Source organism: Passer montanus, unplaced genomic scaffold (assembly GCF_014805655.1).
Source record: "Passer montanus isolate IOZ18808 unplaced genomic scaffold, ASM1480565v1 scaffold65, whole genome shotgun sequence".
Classification (NCBI taxonomy): Eukaryota; Metazoa; Chordata; class Aves; order Passeriformes; family Passeridae; genus Passer; species Passer montanus.
In genome coordinates this window covers 2,479,727-2,498,821 of record NW_024371593.1, presented here as the reverse complement: position 1 = coordinate 2,498,821, position 19,095 = coordinate 2,479,727, and the positions used below count along the sequence as shown (strand labels likewise).

At 36.6% G+C, this 19,095-nt stretch overlaps 1 protein-coding gene across 6 annotated transcripts in view; it reads right to left on the bottom strand.

Annotated features, from left to right (window-relative positions):
* Positions 1-270: 270 nt before the first annotated feature.
* The window catches only part of CHID1 (chitinase domain containing 1), a 95,229-nt gene continuing 76,404 nt past the window's right edge, over positions 271-19,095 (bottom strand). For all 6 annotated transcript variants that reach the window (XM_039728364.1, XM_039728362.1, XM_039728367.1 and 3 more), the window contains 3 exons: positions 4,960-5,040; positions 2,591-2,633; positions 271-543 (listed from right to left, as the gene is read on the bottom strand). In XM_039728364.1, the coding sequence (XP_039584298.1) occupies positions 445-543; positions 2,591-2,633; positions 4,960-5,040 (223 nt within the window). In that variant the 3' untranslated portion in view covers positions 271-444. The remainder of the gene's footprint in view (positions 544-2,590; positions 2,634-4,959; positions 5,041-19,095) is intronic.

The following is a 19,095-nucleotide window of genomic DNA, read 5'->3' as shown; positions in this document are numbered from 1 at the left end:
TAAATTTGCTGGGTGCAATGATGGATTTATTTATTCTATTACTTTGGTTATTACCAAAAGTAGCTCTTTGAAAGGTCTCCGTCTTAAACTCTGATCAGATGGCATCAACTTTCCCACTTTACTTCTTCTAGAAAACATTTCAGAGAATATTTTCAACTCTGACTCCATCCCGCTATGTTGGTGGGTTTTCAATGACTTGGAGTTCAGGTGCTTTAAGAGAAATTTCTGTGGGTTTTTATCAAAATTTTATCAGATACCAACAATCATGTCTGTGTGGCAAATCAAAAAGGATTCTTTATTGGGGAAAAATGCAATTTTAATACAGATATGATACAAATTACAAAAAAAAAAAAAATTTAAAAATCACCTCTCCAGGATACCCAGATTAATTGAAGGTGGAGCCTCAGTGAAGCAAATAAAGTCCTTCTAAGATCATCTCTCATTTTAAAGCAGATCATAAAAATAGTCCAGGCCTTGTCCCAGTTCCCAGATGGATATTCCAGTGCCCAATTCTTTCGCAAGCTCCAAGCGCAACTGGATGGACTAAGAGAAAGACACATAAAGCAGGCATGTTTCAGTCAGAGATATCAGAGACTCCATACTGTCATCTCTTCATGCCATTACCAGACCTTTTAAAAACATCTACCCTTGAACCAGCTACTGAAAAACCTTGTCTGTATTTCAAATACTCTCTGGTTAGCAAGCAATCATTCAGTCAAAGACAGTTAATCGTACCAGTTAATTCAATGACCTAATAAAAGATTACCAGACAAATTGACAAAATGCCACAGAAATAAATCAGATTTATGAACTATGCAAAGGACTATTCTAATTTAGGCTATCATTTCACAATGTACAGAAATTCTAAGTCTTCCCAGAAATATCTCAGGGGTAAAATAAAACTTTATCACTGAAGACAATCAGGATGATTTGTCAAATACCATCAAGATCTCTTGCCTACCCTTGCCTTTTCCCAGGACAGAGTCACAATTTACATTACAAAAATTCTATTTTAAAGAGATTCTTGGAGATAATAATTAAAAGTATCTCTATTTGAGCTCCAGCCATTGATTTAGAAGACTTTGTTTAGCCATTGGTTAACAAGGGAAGTAATGCCACAATTCACATTCTGCCTTTTTTTAAAATTCAAACAAAAATAATTAGTTTTCAATCTTTTGCTCTCAGGTTTTCTTACTTTGAACTACAGCACTGCAATGTTTAAACTAAACTACTCACACTAGGGATGTGTTTAAAAATCATTTAATGGGAAACAGAATAAGGTATCACAGCATCATTAACAGATCCACTGGGCCTGGCATTCATGACTGCGTTTAACTAGTAATGAACAAACTAATTTTGAGCTAATTGTCAGTGACTATAACATTAAAAGGGGAAATAAACTCATTTTTTCATGAGGTAATAACGTTCAGTGTTTCCAAACCATCTTGACCAGCAACTAAATCTTAAATTATTTCATTATAAGTACATTGAAAATGGAAAGAAAACCCATTTCTGTGCATTCACCAATCACCTCAGTTGAGTGGTGATCTGCTAGAGAGGAAGTAATGAAAGAAATGCACAGGAATGAGTTTTCTTAACCTGGTTAGTACTGACAATGGCAGGGTAAAATCCTTCCCCGAGGCTGAAGAAAACAGCATAACAGCACAAGCTATCTATTCTCTGATACATTCACAATGAAACTTTCTAACACTCTCAGAACATGCAGCACCAGCAAGAGCATAGATGGGGTAGTTAATACCCCGTATGTGATAGTACTTCCACCCATGTTGGATTAATGAGGGGAAATATCCTTTTACTCATGGTGCTTAAGGTAACAATCCAGGAAAACAGAGCCTTAGATCATTTCATACTAGTTTAACCATAAAAAAAAGTCTCTGTTCTCTGTAAATACAATGTAGTTTCACTACAGAAGCAATTCCCTTCCAATACTAAATGCCAGGAGAGGTTAAACACGCTGGCTTTTTCAGGTTTTTTTTCAGTTTAATTTGAGAAAGTCTAAAGAAAACTTCCTAGGAACTAAGGCTGTAATTAACCATTTTATCCTGTGTTCTGCTCTACTGCAGACTATTGTGTAGAAATTTTCAAAACACTGAAGTATGCCCCACAGAACTGAAGAGAACATGGTGATGCAGGCTGACAAGGAGAATCAAGACCCTGTTACAAAGGAAAGCAAAAGTTCTCCAAGCTTCCAGCCACCATGATGAGAAGGAAAATTTCTTTGGTATCTTGTCTGAGAATCTGCTAACAACATGTCTGATAGTACATGGGCTGTGCACTTGAACAGATCCTCTACAGCACCAGTTTGTCCTGGTGTGTCTTAGAGATAAGACATGCTTTACCTTCAGAGATCTCAAAACCCCATTATGCATGAGAGAAAAAGCCAACCTTCTTGCACAAGCAGCTGAATCTTGGAATCATAACAATTTACATAACATCTACATGAGGGCAAACTTCTTTCACAAAAGCCTAAACCCAGTTGAACATTTTCTGAAATGTCTCAATAATGAAACGGGTCAAGTAAACATCTCTGTCCTCTTACCGCCCTCTGACCCGAGAAAGTGGCACCTACCTTCAGTGTTGGGTAGAAGACTGCATGTTTTCCTCCCTTATTTCTGCAAAACAAGAAAACCAAACAGTCACAGTAGCTTTGATAGATAACAGGATTTTAAACTAAGGCTAGAATTAAAAACCAGGTTTGTCTCTTCCAAATTTAACTATTCTGAGATTCTCTGATACTGTGAAAAGGCTGACAGTGAAAACAGAGGATCCAAGAAGAGATCTCACAACAGAAATGGTTTGATGCCATATCATAGTAAACACTGAGATATTTTGTTGCAACTGGATGACAAAACTGTCAGATTGTAACAGGCAGTTGTGCCTGCTAAATGCGCCTCTGAAAAAGATGAAGACATTCGGTTTTCTGACGCAAACTGTGAAATATTTTCTCCAATTCCCTGAATTACTATCTTTCAGGCTAAATTAACTGCCAGCAGCATAAAATATACAGACAGGGTAAGCTATACTGGGCACAAATACCAAGGTGGCATTTTAAACCCCTGGTAATGAGAAGGATGAGTTACAAAGGGTCTCACAGCACCACTTTACCACTTAGGCCAGGAGAAAAAGTAGAGTGCACGGACAGATCAAGAAGGAATTGCTCCTAAAATCTCACAGTTTACATAAGTGAATACCTGCCTGTGCACTGGGACAAGCACTCAGATTTCTGCAACTATTTGTAATAGACAGTCTCTGCCTGCAACATGAAATCATTAGGTGTGCTTTGCTTAAAGATTCATGATTTCATTTCTCAGCCACTGCAGATGTGCAGGATTTCCAGGTGAGAGGCTTCACCAGGGAAGCATACATATTTCAGGCCTGGCTGCCATCCCTGTCCAAGATAATTGAACCTTTGCAAAACAAAGTGGTAACTGAAAAAGAGTTCCTTAAATAACCCTCCCCTGCAGCCAGCTGAACCACTCAGCTGACTGCCAAGCACAGCACAAGTGAAGTTTAGAGTGATTTTCAGACAGAGGGGGCTTCATGCATCAAAAATTCCTCCAGGAAGCCCCACACAAGAACTTCCAAAGGTTGGCTTCAAAGAAAAACGAGGAAGTACTACTGACAAGCTATACCAAGCCACAAGTTCATTTTGCCATGTGAGAAATGTGATTCAGACATGAATCCCAGAAGCATGCCATTCAAACAGAGTCCTCAGAGTTACACTTCTGAGAGCAAGTTTTCATCTAATGCTCATTGTGTCTCCAACAGTATTGGACATTAAAGATCAGTAAAACAGAGCTTCTGATTTATTCCTTTTTAGTTAACACAAAAAAATGTAATTGCTTTGTACAAAGTAATTTTGCAACAGGATACCAAATAATTAAAAATGAAGGCATACAGATTCCAGTCCCTTCATACAAACCCATGAAAAAAACCCAAATTTAAACACTGCTCAACAACAGATTTTTTTTTCCTGATAAATAAAAGTCAGAGGAAAATTACAGGATGAGAAACACCTTGAAAATTAAACTAAAAATAGAAAGGTAGGTGATTTGTAGGTTTAGTTTTAATTTTTGGTTTTTGGTTGGGTGTTTTTAATATTGAAAAATATTTTAGACCAGATTGTTTTGGAAATAAAGATGTTTTGATTGTTTTTATTAAAAGCTTCTAAAATGTGTTTTACTCTCCCTTTCAGTTGTGTATCTTCACATTAACATTGTATTGAGTAGTAGACAAGACACAGCTTTGCAGAAGTAGCAGGATTTGTTTGTATCGGTTTGCATATTTTGGTATTTTCGCATAAAAATAGCAAATTTCGGAGGATTAATGAGATGTTGCTGGGTTTATTTATTTGAATCTATTTTAAATGGATTCTTCTAGATAAGGAATCCTTGTCATTTCACAATGAACAAGGGAGGACAAAGAACACTATTACCCTTAACACTCTTAGTTCTTTCAAAAACTTTATCTAGAAGTCACTTAGTTTTACTTCTATTACATTTCTCTACAGTCCATTCCATCTAGTGGAAGTTTGTCGCTTAAACAATCTCAGCAGTAGGACTTATGAAACCAGGCTCTTGAACCATATCTTTTTCTCAGAACTATTTTTGGCTGAGTTATTGGTAATCACCACACAGCTCCCAGTAGTCATCTCAGAGCCTCTGATTAACTGATACTCGATAGATAACTTTGATGGATAATTTCTAAAGATACAACTCATCAGACTTCTCTTCTAAAGATTGTTCTGGTTTATGTAATTTCAGGAATCTTTCTCTGATTTTCTCCTCTCACCCAAGACACTCTTTTATGCTGCAGTTCGGTGTTGACACACAGATACAATCAGCAGAATTTCCATTTGTTGAATTCAGTTGCATACTACAGTCATTGGCCCATGCCCAAAAATATTTGCAAAATGGTAAGTTAATAAATGTAACTCACTTTTTGTATTCAAAGTAGTGTTCAGCAATTTGTTCATCCCAGACAATTTTTGGCTTGTGTTCCTTCAGGGTTTCAATGTACCTATAAATTAAAAACATAGATAAGAAATGAACTGTTCTAAGAAGCAGTTATGAAATTATATTGCAGAAATTTCTAAAGAGCAGTTTTACCATGTTTAGATGTTGAACACAGTATCAAAAATATCTTCTTGTTGACAACTAATTTCCTAAACCACTTTACAATTTCATGTTTGCACTTTTAGGCTATTTTTTTCTAAAGCATTGCGTATAAATATCTGAAGGGAGGGTGTCAGGAGGTGGTGCCAAGCAATAGGACAAGAGGCAATGGGCAGAAACTGATGCACAGAAACTTCCACCTGAATATGAGGAAACACTTTACTATTTACTAGTGTGTGACCAAGCACTAGAACAGATTGCCCAGAGAGGCTGTGGAGTCTCCTTCCCTGGAGATATTCAAAAGGTATCAGGGCACCATCCTCAGTAATATGGTCCCTGGAGCAGGCAACTTGGACCAGATGGCCTCCAGTGCCCCTTTTTCATTCTGTGATTTGTGTGATTATGTGAATTAATGCTCTTTGATTGACACATCTGCAAGGACACTTGAAGGCACTGTTTTATTACTTCTACAGTCTGAAATCCATATGCCAAAGCACAGGAACTGAAGTCATCCCTAGGCTGTACACAGCTGTGTCCTCCAATATGAGGCTTAAGTCATCAGGAAAGTTTTTCTAGATAATGGGCTTAGCTAATCTTCTAAAACTGAAACTGTCAAGGAAAGTTCACTGCTAAGTAATTCTGCATATGGATTTTCCCCATCACTGGCTTCTTGGTATTATTTTTTTGCATGGACACTTTGAACATGGAATGACCTATCTCCACTGACACAAAGTGAGGATAGAGTACTACTTGGACCCAAAACCCTGCAAGGGGAACTGCGGTGGAAGAGCTGGTATGCTGTAAATTTATAACTCATAGTATCCTCTCAGTGCAGAGACAGTGTCTGCATTTCTAACAGCAAAACACAGTTCCTGCGTAAAACTGCAGCAGCTCTATCACAACACACTTGCTTGACTCAAACTAACGCTTACCAGGCACTTTTAATATATTATCTCCTAGCTGGGGCAGTACTTGACTCAACAAATATTTGACATGCACTGGTTAAAACAAACAAACAAACAAACAAATAAATAAATAGAAAAGCAAAATTTACCATCACACTGAACACCACAAGGGATGTCAATGTGTCTGGAATAGCATAAGTCTAGATAAATTTTCAGGTTCTCAAAGAGGAAAAGAAAGGGGCAAGAAGCTCACCATAGCCAGCTTTCCTTCTTTTCACCCGTCATTTCACTCCATACCTTTCAATTCATATTTATTGGTTTTTTTTGATTCTTTCTAATTTATCCCTCTTTCTACTGCCTCTGTGCCAGTTTACTTCTGCTTTTATACTGCTATCCAGACTAATTCCTCATCCATCAGCTTCTAATTTACTACCTTTCTTCTTTTACCAAGCTGCCTCAGCAGTTAAGAGAATGAAAAACACTGAAAACTCAGCTTCACTGCCTTGCACTACATATTTCCTGGGAAGTTTGGGACCATTTGCAGAGCAAGTCATGCTGTTTCTGTGGTGCTAGCATGAAACAAGGTCAGCACGGATGAAATATCTGGATTATTGATGCCAGCCTCTACTGAAGCACCAATGCAACATATAGAAATGATAGATCTGCATGGATCATCAGGAATAGTAACAAAAGGCCAATGTCACCTGCATGTCCACCTTGCAAACACATGTTTTGACACTGACAAGTGCCATTCTGGCTTGCTTAAACTGCCATGCCTTTGTCAAAATGGGCACTTCCTGGTATTCAGAGAAGAACTATTATTTGTGTGACAGATAGTTCTGGTTACAAAGACCCTGGGTTAAAACAAGCACTCCCTTCTGCAAAGTAAAGGAGAAGCCAAAACATACATATTATGGAGTTGCTGTAAAGTCAGTCCTGCTGAAGATGTGTACCTATGAACAACCCTAATGTGGCTACACCTACACAGTATTGCACTTTACTGCTTATTCAATGAATAAATAAAGGAACCAGATGAAAGATTCTCAGGATTTATGCCTGGTGTTCCTTTTCTTAAGATGCTTTTCTTCCAAAACATGAAAAATGGCATGGCCCTGGAATATGTTAAGGTAAAACCCACAATCTTTAGTCCCCCTGAAGAAGGTATTTATCTTCATGGATAATGTTATTTTTATGGAGAATATAAAGAAACCAGCCTCTAGTATATCTTTTGCAACAAAAATTTACATTCAAGGAAGAGATAGCTTCGTATTTAATTCTTAGACTAGGATTTATTTATGAAGTTAAACTTTTTAATCTTCAGGTGTTTTGCTTTACTAGTCTTGAATCACTCTTCAACCAAAAAACTTCAGTGAAAAGGAAACCACTACTGAGCATACATTGAATTTTAATGCTCTTTTCTAACGCTTTCTATTTTCTCCCTAGTTCTCACATGAACAAAACTCTGATTAGAAGCAATAGCAATAGGTCTCTAATCAGAATGAAGGATCATTTTCTCCTGCTACGGAAAATGGAGTTTATCTTCCACTGTACCAAGTTTGAGAGATTCAGTCAAAGAACAAAAATACTACCCAGCTTGAAAATCTATACCACACATTTTCTTTTCAGTTTTCTTCAGTTACAATAGGCTTAGTTATTAAAATGTGAACCTCCCAGGAATTGTATCTCTGTGACTATCAACAGCGCCTGTACATGGCAAGTTTTAGACTCAGCTGGACAGGACCCATCTTCCCCCTTTATAGGAGCTGTATCTCCTAATAAAACTAAGAGAAGTCACACAAAAGGCTGTATTCTAGAGCTCAAGAGTTACAATTTCTGATGCAAAACAATAAGACAGAAACAGCTCCAAAACAATTTTCACAGGAGTACTCCTAAAAACATTCTTAATACACACCTTCCAAAAAAGTACCAGTCTGTTTCCCCACTGCTCTGTGTACATCAAGACACTCTGTGAATGGGAAGACACCCATCTTCAAAACAAGATTTTTCAGAGGGGTTGTATATCTAACCTGTAAGTCAAACCCCCTTTGATTTAATGTTTAATTTTAGCTACCTTGACACTTTCCATTTAAGGGTTTTTTTTAAAATTAATTCCTTTTAGGTGAGATAAAATGTCAAGAAACAATACAATCTGGAGACATTTTTTAAAAAAGGTTTTAAAGTGGGAATTTTTTGGCCTTCTCTGCTTTTTAGAAGGTAATTTCTAAAAAACAAATGCAAAAATTCTGAATATCCTATAAGCTACTGAATGATTTAGTAATGAAACTAACAGTTTTTATAAAAGATGCCTTCAATGGTACTAAATTAAAACACAGAAGGAAAAAATTTGAAAAAGAAAAAAGATTTTATACAGATTTTGAGTTCTCAATCTCTCAGTTCCTAAAGTTTGTAGCTTGCAAAAGGCAGAGATGCCCTGCAATTTAACCATCTTTATATATTAGCCTTTAAAATACTTTTGAAAGCATGCATAAATTTATGAAAACCCTAGCAGAGTCATTAACAGCACAATGTTATTTATGTGTGTGTGTATGTATATATATACAGCATAACACAGTGCAGTAAAAAAGGTCAACACTAGACTGAACAATTAAGCTTTCACCACAGTGGTTCCATCAGGATCACTTAAGAACCTTTTTACTCATCTCCTCTCTCCACTCAATAACACCATATTTACAATTTATACACTTCCAGCTTTAAAAGGTGGTAATATTGATAGCACTGTATCCCTTGCTTGCACATTAAAGAATTCAGATTTTATCAACACAAATACCACAAGTTCTTTCAAAAGCAAATAGGTTATCCAGGAAAAAGACAGCTACAGTGTATATTCTAGTGAATCAAAAGTATGATTTTGAAATATATAACATTGAAATAATTTTTGCTCTGAAGATTTATGCATCTGAGCGGAGTGCAGAGCACACTATAAGCCTGTCTATGGGGTATATTATTCAAAAATAATTGTTAAGTCTTTAGATTATTTAATGTAAAAGAACTGTTTGAAGAGAGACATCCATCCATTTGCTGTTAAAATATCCAAGTAGCAGCTTAGAAATGAAAAATCTATAAGCAAGCATCATCTTTCTCTAGTAATCTCTGTTGCTGCCTGAACCTTGCTCTGTCAGTTTTAAAATTCAGTAAGAACACTTTTACTATTTTAATAGTAATAAGTTTCCAACATAGTAGTTTTTCTGCATGTATTGCTTTCAGTAAGTTTTATAAAATCATTCTCACTGATTTCTTCACAATACTTCATTAATGACTTGATAGATGACACTTTTCAGCACTTCCACACCAACTTCACACAAACCCACTGGCCTTGTACCTTCTGCCATGATGCACAAGCCCAATGAAAACAAGCAGAACCTCAGTGACATTTCTATCATTACCCTGTGCTCTTCAAAAGAGCATCTTGTTCAGCATTCCCAAAGTAATTTGGAAGCAATAATACTTTGCTGGACACAACTGCAGAGAGAGAGAAAGTTATTCCTAATATACAGATCTCAGGAGACACAGCAGACAATGTCAAGTTTTTCAGGAGCATCCCTGTCTCAAGAAATAATGAGCATCAAAACCTTCTGGTGCATTACTGTGGCTACAGAAGAAAAGATTAAAAAACCCCATATTTCTATATATAGAGCTTCACTTGTTAGTAGTGCCCCTTATTATCAACTTCACAGAGGTTTTATAGGGAGACCCACCTGAGAGTTTACACAGTGGTACACTGGCAACTTATCCACAGGAAAGTCAAGGACAGCTGAAAGGAATACAGTGCATGCTGTCTTTCTCAATATAACCAAAATGGTGGTTCTTTACCAAAAAAAGACCCCACAAAGTTACAGTTAGATATTGATCTATTAATAGAATTAATCACACACAAGGCAGAAAGGTGTAAACATTTATCTATATATTTAACATTTTAACTCAAACTGATGGATATGGGAGGAACATACAAAAATCTCCTTAAAGAAAACAAGACCTTGATTTTTAAATCAAAAATTGTTTCTTAGATAATGAGGACATAAATAGATTGAGGGAGAAGGTTTGCATATCTGTTTGTGTGCCTTCAGTACCATATTGCTGTTCAGCAGCATGACTGTTTCCAAAGGAAAATGTGTTGTTGAAAAGTCAATGCGATTCTTTCCTCAGTCGGGGCCAAACCACTGCACTGACATTACAGAAGCTTAATGCCCATCCTTCATAGAAGAAACACAGGTCCTAATAGATTCCTATAAGCCAATGTATCATCAAGAAACAGCTAAAGTATTAGTGCTTCCTAGACCATACATAAAAACTTACATTCTGCTCCAGTTCACCCAATAATCTGGCTTAGTTTCTGTCTCAGAATCTGAGACAAGACAGAGTGTTTCTGCTTAAAAATACTTCCCAACATGATGAAAACAAATGTTTGTTTATCCCTACAGGCTTGTTTCAAGAACCAGCAGGTTCACCCTAAAAATAAAATCTCTGAAGATAAAACTGCTAGTTTAAGGGCCCATTTCCTGAAATGTTTAAGTAACACTCAATTGAGGTTGAAGCATTTTCAGATCCATTACTCCAAATAAAATACTGTGCTCTATTCTTCTAAGAACTGACATAATAAGCACTGCATCTGAAAAAGTGGGGCTATTTATCTTTGGATGTGAGGCTGAACAAAGTTCAGATCCACCAATATATCTGCCGCTCAGCTTCAGCTGCAAATAACAAAAACTAAAAAACTATGCTACTTCTGTTGTGTGTCAGATTGGGTTTGTTGGGATTTTTTTACTCACATCACAAAAACTTTACAGACTTTCTTCTTGCTCAAAGTACACAAATCAGCTCTATTTACACAGATTAGCAATGAAATATTAGATTAGATCATTAGATTTGGAGCCTGGTCAGATTCAGTTAATCTTAATTCAGTGTACAGGAGAAGAAGTTCGATCCATTCCAGTATGAAAATAAATTTTGAGTGCAAATTCATCTACTTTGATATTCTTAATTCTTCTATACCTCCTTCATTAAAAAAGGCACATATTAAAAATCACATTTCTTTTCCTTCCACTTCTAAAAGGTCAGATGATCTTAATGCAATTAAATACCACTCCTCGCTCTTCCAGTTGCTTCTTGTATCTCTCTTCAACCATTCCTGAATTTAAATCATCCCAACACAACACAAGGTCAATAGCAATGTCATCCAGCAGATTTAAGAAACACAAAAGCCAGCAGGAACATCTTCTCCTCACCCCGTATCAGGAAAGGAGCAGTGCAGTTCTTCCTCCAAGCCTCCACCTCAGCCAGGCAGGTGCTCGTGCCCTGTTTCCAGAGGGTTGCTAAGATGCCCTGGCTGAGCCCCATGCAGGGGCAAGGACACACTTGGCAGCAAAGGAGAAATGAAGGGAGCATTTGGGTGCAAGCAGCAGAAGGCACCAAGGATGGGACAGACACGAGTGAAGACAAAGATCTGCTTCCAAGTGACTTAAGTCAGGCAGAGCACACAATTTGCAGGTTGCAGGACTCTGAGGATGTAAAACTGACCCAGGTCAGCAACTGCCTTAGGAATAAAATGCTGCCTCTGTTGTCTCTCCAAAAATAGGGGTCAGACAGAAGCAGAGCTGTCTGCAAGGAACCAGAACTTCAGACAATGAAATAAATTAACCACAGTAGGAGACTGTACCCTGAAAAAGCTAACTACTATCTGGATTCTCTTTGCTTCACAAGATGCTGAGAACAAGACACAGAAAAGTATTTGCACTTCCATTTGCAGTTCAGGTTCCTTAGCTGACAATCACATCAGGCCTATAATTTCCACTGCTATCATGTTTGAGTGGTTTGGCTGCTGAAAGAAACACCATCAAAGGTATTGGCAAAAGGACGAGCTAAACACCAAACACCTTCTATAAAATAAAAGAAACACAGCTCAGGAATAGTTTTTTTGGCATGCAGTAGTTATAGAAGCACAGTAATAAATTTAAGTTATCAAGCCCAATACAGCAGATAGTTTCATATGAAAGAAATCATAAATTCCATCCTTGGCAGGGAGGATTGTAACTAGAGAAGTTAACTATCCTAAAGGAAAATCTGTGGCAGAGCAGTAAATTTGCCAAACCTCCAGTGTCCCATAAAGATATGAACTATATACTCTTTTCCATCTATTGGGACCAAGTTAAGTGAAAAACAAAGAACACTGCTGCTGACTTTTGAGTTAATTTTTCATACTTGTCAGAGGGATCTTTCTCCTCTCAATTGACCGTGTACACCAACAGAACTAATGTAAGACTTTCAGACTTTGTTTTATTAAAAGACAGAATGACAACAAATTCACGCAAATGAGTATTAATCTCTCATAAAAAATGCAAATCTCAGAAGATTAATACATTTTAACATGCCTTAAAATAATCTAGATATCATATAATTCCTCAATTTTTGGCATGACTTGAATTGAAGACAGGCTGTGAAGTCATAAGCTATCTTTTAACCAATGAGATTGGAAGTTTATGCCCTTTTAAGCAACTATCTTCATCAGAGCAGTTAAGTAAATATTTGAGACCATGAATTCTAAATCTCTTGATATTTAATTAAACTAATGCATATTCATGTGACAGTGTTCAGTTTTAAAGAAAAGCCTGAGCACTTTTCATCATGAAAAAACAGCAGAACATATTCCGTATCTTTGCCGTAACTCCAAAAATATTTGTATATTCTTATCTATTTAATTTCTGCTGAACACACATCTCTTCCTTCTGATAAAATTTGCTAAGATTAAGACTAAATTTTAAAGCAAAAAAAAAAGCCAAGCATGAACTCATTTAAAATTATTTCCAAAAGAGCTGTTAAATCAAACAGTAACACCTGGATTGGAAATCAAAGGACAAAATGATGGCCACCAAATGTTTGCCCCCTTTAAATTAACTGGAAATTTCAAAATGCAATACTATTTACCTGTAACAGGCATGCATGTATTTTTTTTAAAATCTTTAATTAAACAGCACTTACAGCATTAATCCTCTCAAAATATCTTTGGTTGGCTGAAGAAATTGTTGGTTTAAAGGAAGAATGGAAAGGGCATTATACTCAGTACATGTGGGATCTGTGTACATCTAAATTTTGTTAACATCTGGGGAAGTTAGAAAACAAATTCTTTTGCTGTGCTTGTATAACAGAAGTTTGCTTTTTGCAATTATTTTAACAAATTCAGACAGTTAAGTGTTGACAAATTATCCTAATACATTGCTAAAATTAAAACAGTCAGGGATTTCTGTCTCCAAAGTTGTTCCATATGCAAACATATTAAATTCAAATAACACTTTCAAAACAGTATCACTGTGCATCACAAGTCATCCAACACATGGAGCAAACACCAGTACAGCTGTGTAATCAATAAAAGAAGAATGTCCTTTAAACACTTACTAACTGTAAAGCAAAGCAAGTTAAATATTAACATTATGATATGCATGTAAGAAAGGCAAATCCAGAGAGTCAAAAGCAAGATTAAAGAGCAAAAAAATACTGCAAAGGATCAATTTATAAATTGATAGTGGCTGAGAGATGGATACAATGTGGAATGAAGATACATTTTTTTTTCTTTTTTTTAAAAGCACAATTCAGAAACAACTATTGGGGAAGGAAGGTTTCCTTTTCTCCTTCTCTTGTGATTTTATCAGTGAACATTGCTTCTTACAGAGGCCCAGAAAAAGCATTTGATTGCTTTAATTAAAAAAAAATAAATTCTGGTGAATTATGTCTGACAAGATTCTGAAAGGTTCATACCCACAAACAAGTCAACTTTTCTACCTTAAGGCAGGCCTGAGGGGAGAAGTAAAGCTCTACTTTTCATTGCAAAGAGCTATTTCAAAACCATATGGCAGACGTGCCACCTGGGAATAACTCCCTGTGCCCTACATACCTAATTAACATGAGCTCTTGCTACAGTGGTATGCACAGAGAAGAGGAATGAATGACCTTGTTAGGTGAAGATACATAAAAAGAGGATGAGAGCAAGGCTTGGAGATGAAGAGAAACAGATGGGACTGTCAGCTGCAGAACTGTGAAGCCCTACAATGCACAGGCATGGATAACATGGGGAACATTGCTTGGATTAGACAAAACAGTTCCAAATGCAGTCACAGGAAGACTTACTGACCTACATTTGGGATTGGTAAGGCTTTTGCTGTGTGATATTTTAGTTGTACTTACTTTCACATGAAGTGGAGGGCTGTAATCTGTTCCTCTCTTACTCTGAATTGCCGCTACTCCTGTAAGTGGCAGTAGTACTGTATACACTTTGTAGTCTACAAACAACTACTGCACCACTTCAGAAGCTCTTTAATTTCAATCCCCCACCCACTCAGGATGGCACAATTTTCTTTTTAAGTAAAGAACCATTACTGCCAGATACTGGATTCTGTACTCAGCATCAAAAATACTTGGTGATCAATTCCTGAAGTGCTGAAAAGAAATAAAAATTACCTCCTCACACCAACAAAAAAGTGCAGGTTCCTGTCTTAACAATAGGCTCTAATTCAATGAGATTGTTTGAACTTGTTTGGCTGACTGATTTGGGCACTTGCTGCTTTGAAATCCCAAATATTATGTTGCTAGAAATATTTTTTCTCCCGCAAAGCTCTATATTTGTGGATTATGATGGCTGCTGTCTTTGTTCAAATGCTCAGAAAGTTTTCATGCAGAAGACCAAACTTGGAGGAAAAGAACCTGCTGCAACACATGACTGACAGCCAGAATACAGAGAAATGCCCTGAGAAGTCCAAAATGCCTTTTATTGGGCCATTTGTCTATGTGGACAGGGCTATCACATAAATCACACATTCCTAAGAGGATGAGAACAAAAGAAAAAAAATTGAGGACAAGAGGTAATTTTTATCCATTAATATTTCCAAGCAAGGAACAGCAATTCAAGTATGCTAGATACTTTTTTTAGATCCTGGGGAATGAAGAGATAGATTACTAGATCTATTAATTTACATTCACAAAAGATATTCCAATTACAAGTAGTTTCTGACCCTTTCTGGCCCCACAGCCATTGCAAGAACCTCTTTAATTACTTGCCTTTTTTGCAATAAAATACAATTAAGCAGCACTAATTATTTGACACAAGATATTTTAAGTATGGAAGAGGCTATAACAGTTGCTATAACAACATAATTTAATGAACTTGACTGGCAGGTGCTACATATTCTTCTCCTATGACAGAACAATTTTGTTCTGCACCTTCACTTTCAAATGTATCATTTTGTTCTAATTTATACCTACAATAAAATAAGATTTTGAATAGCAGAGTGCTGAAAGAATTCACAAAAACGTCACATTGTTACAGCATTTCACAACACGAGACAATGCATAAATATTAAGCAATTATGACAGAGGTGGGAAGACCATGGATTAAAATAAAAAACCTACGTGGAAACAAGGTCTTCTTCTGAGGACAGAAGTCTGGGATGATGTTATAAATTAAACTAGACAGAAACAATCCAGTCAATAATGATGGGGATTTTTTTATGATAAAACAGTGACTTATCCCTACATGGGCAACTAAAGATGCCATGATGTATAATTATTTCTTAAAAAATACTGCAACATCATCAAAAATTGATTTAAAAAAATCCAGTTAGATATCCAAAAATTCTAACTCTCTAAATTTCTTTATGTGATTCCAGATAATCTTAATTGTGCTCCCCAAATGGTCACAGGGGGAAAGGGAGGCTAAGAAATTACTAAATTGGCCTAACTATATTACATGACAGGATTAAGTAACTTTAGGAGCACTTTTCTCAATGTTCAGACCTCAGGATAGATTAAGGAAAGATGAACTGTACATAAGATTTAAGGACAAACATAGAAACATTAGGATTGGAAAATAATTAAAATAGCAATAAGCCTGGGTACTAAAATATCAGTACTGAAAAAAGTCTATTTTTAGTATATTTATATTTTTAGTATATTTATATTTTTTAGTATATCTACATTTACCCACACATATTAAAAATGGAATAGAAAACAACATCACTCAGTATATCAGATGTGAACAAAAACTACTCAATTTACATCATGGATTATGTTTGTAGAGACAGAAGAATAAATTATCTTTTTCATTACTCTAGTCATAAGAAACATTATATGTAGATTGTGTGCTGAAACTTGCTGAAGTTCATTATGATTTTACAAGGCTGAAGTAGATGCTGAGAGCAAGTTTTGCCCCAATCAGTTTAGTAAATCTAAGTGATTTAGTAATGAGGAAGCAGGACTTAGGGATTAACTCACAGAACAGTTATGAGTTAAACGTTCTATTGCTGGTTTGCTACTCCTACCTCTGTCTTATGATCACAGGCAAGTAATTTATCAACAAGAAATATCCCCAACATAAAACAAGGCTGGACTTGCTTTTACTAGACATATTGAAACTTCACACTGGATATCATCCCCACATTAATTACTTCTAACATTATTTTAAAGCCTTCCATAAAGAGACTCAGGTCTAATTTGGATGTACTGTTCATAAAGAAATTCTGAAATTTTAGTTAACATAGGAAAGGGCCATGGAGGATTCAGCAACAATCCTTGCTTGGTGGAAGCCTGATTTCACCACGTTCCTCTGTATGAGCCAGATAATTTAAAACTCCTTGCATTATGTAAATGACAAGCTAGAAACCTCCAGAAAACACATTTAGCTAAGCAATGAAGCTGGGGGAGGATCTGGAGCACAGGTCTGAGGAGTGGCTGAGGGAGCCAGGGGTATTTAGCCCACAGAAAAAGGAGGCTCAGGGAGAACCTTATCGTGGTTTATGAGTTAAATTTCTGAAACAGAATGCCAGTACAGAAGGTTGAGCAGAAAATAGAAATTAGACATAACAGTCCTGCTTGCTCTCTGCTACTTCCTTTTTCCTTTTCAAAAGCATAAGGAATCACAGAATGGCTAAGGTTGGAAGCAACCACTGGAGGTCATCTCGTCCAACCTCCCTTCTTCTACAGTACATTCCTCAGGGTTGTGTCCAGGCAGCTTTTGAATAGGTTAAACACCCCATGAAAAAAGGGCAGTGCTTAATGCCTAAGGTAATCTTTATGGTAAGACACCTGATGGCTGTAAAGCTTTTCAGTTTTCCTTTGGCCACAATTAGCTAACTAGAGAATCTCTAAAATTAGCAGTCAAGAAAAATCTACCAGCTGCTGATCAAGCCTTTCACAGCTGGAGCTGAACAGTAACGGGACCTGGTTTAGTGCACTTGCAGAGGGAAAGAAATCAGATCCTCAGCCCCAAATGACTTAAAACAGAATCAGACAGCAAGACCCTTCTTACAGTACCTCAGAGTGGCCCCCCAGAAGCACTGAATGTGAAAATCAGCTTTAATTCACTAACAGAAAATTAAATACATCAAAGAAAATGCTGATGAGTGATGTTCTGGTATTGGCTGTCCCAGTGAGGCATGTCAGCAAAGAGAATTAAGTAATTTGTGGACTTCTCCCCTGCTGAACCAGCAGAAGAGGACCTTGTAAAGGGAAGTAGGTGGTCAGTTAAGACTGATGTGTCAGACAGGACAATGGTTAAATTTAAATGTAATTTCAGGAGAAATAAGAACTTTTTTGGGAGGGCACACCATAGTCCAGTAGTTACACTGTGTTAAACACTCATTCTGTGACAGCATTAGTTGCTGCATTTAAAATATCTGTAAATCAAAATACTGGGCAGTTTCCTTACTACAACAGGGATACAGTGACTGAAAGGAATATTACTAGTGTTTTTAATAACAAAACAAAACAAAAAAAGTTTTTCTAATTTATGTAACAAAATTAGATGTACAGGAGTAAGTGAACAACCACATCTACAAGTGTAAAATTTTCAAAGCCCAGCATGAGCTGTTTAATGCAGGAGGGAATAGCACTGGAAGAACCTTGGTAATTGAAGGAACATAATGTTCACAACTTTGAATCAGAGAAGAATATAACCATGTTAAAAGGAGTAAGTAACAAAGTTAAAGTAGTCTTACACCTGTAAATTCAGCAAAATGTCTTGCTGAGTTATGTCAGGCAAATCATCATGGTATGTTTCAAATGGGAGGTGGCTGAAGTGTACACATGGTCAAGGTAATTCATCTCAGGAAAAACACAGCAGTTGGAGGCTGCTGCAATGACAGCTCAGCAAGCTGAAAGAATTGCATCCTGAGGTTTGAAATTGACTGTTTCAAAACCATGTGCACAGTCTTCAAAGAACTGACAAAATATCAAGTTTTCCAAATAGCAGCATTTAGGAAACAGTGTCTGAAAGATGTACTTGAGGATTTCTTACAGGGAAAACCTGAAAACCTATCAAAGCCAAATATTCATCTACTTTTTGATTACTCAAAATGGTACTCTGTAAAAATCTTCTCCTCCTGTCCTGTTTATCAACAAATGCAATGGTAAAGCATATAAATTGCACAAAACAAAGTTAGAAAACCTAAAGCTGTGCTCATATAAGAGACATGAATGAAAGTCAAAAGCACAGCACAGTATACAGCTGCTCTTGTTTGCCATTTGGATATAACAAACCAGACCTGACAAATTATGATTTATTACTGGTGTTTCCTAAGTCTAAATTTCTATTCCCTCCATGTCAATCAAAAGATAAATGTTCTTTTTAAAAAATCCTGACTATAAAGGTAAATACACAATGCCATGAAACACAGATTGAATGCTTCCATCTTGAATTTGCACATAGCACAGTAACACAAAGTGTGTTACTGCTAGGCCTGACCCCCTAACCCACTGAGCACTGCCTTGCAGGTGGTCAAGCACAGAGCCTCAACTTTTTCACAAATTTTCTTTCTATTAAGATCCTTTGCTACAGAAGACTTCAGGAAGAACTAAACGCTCAAATGCTTTGAGCAACCTGGGTTGCAGACTGCAGAGATCATATCTAAAGTGACGGGGAAAAGAGAAGGTTCAGGCCTTATAAGTTCCAAATCTATCATATTTTCTTTCAAAAGCTGGTAAGGGACAGAGTGGTCATCGGTCATGTCACTTAAATATATCTACAAACTTTAAAAAGCATTGAAATAAATAATTAA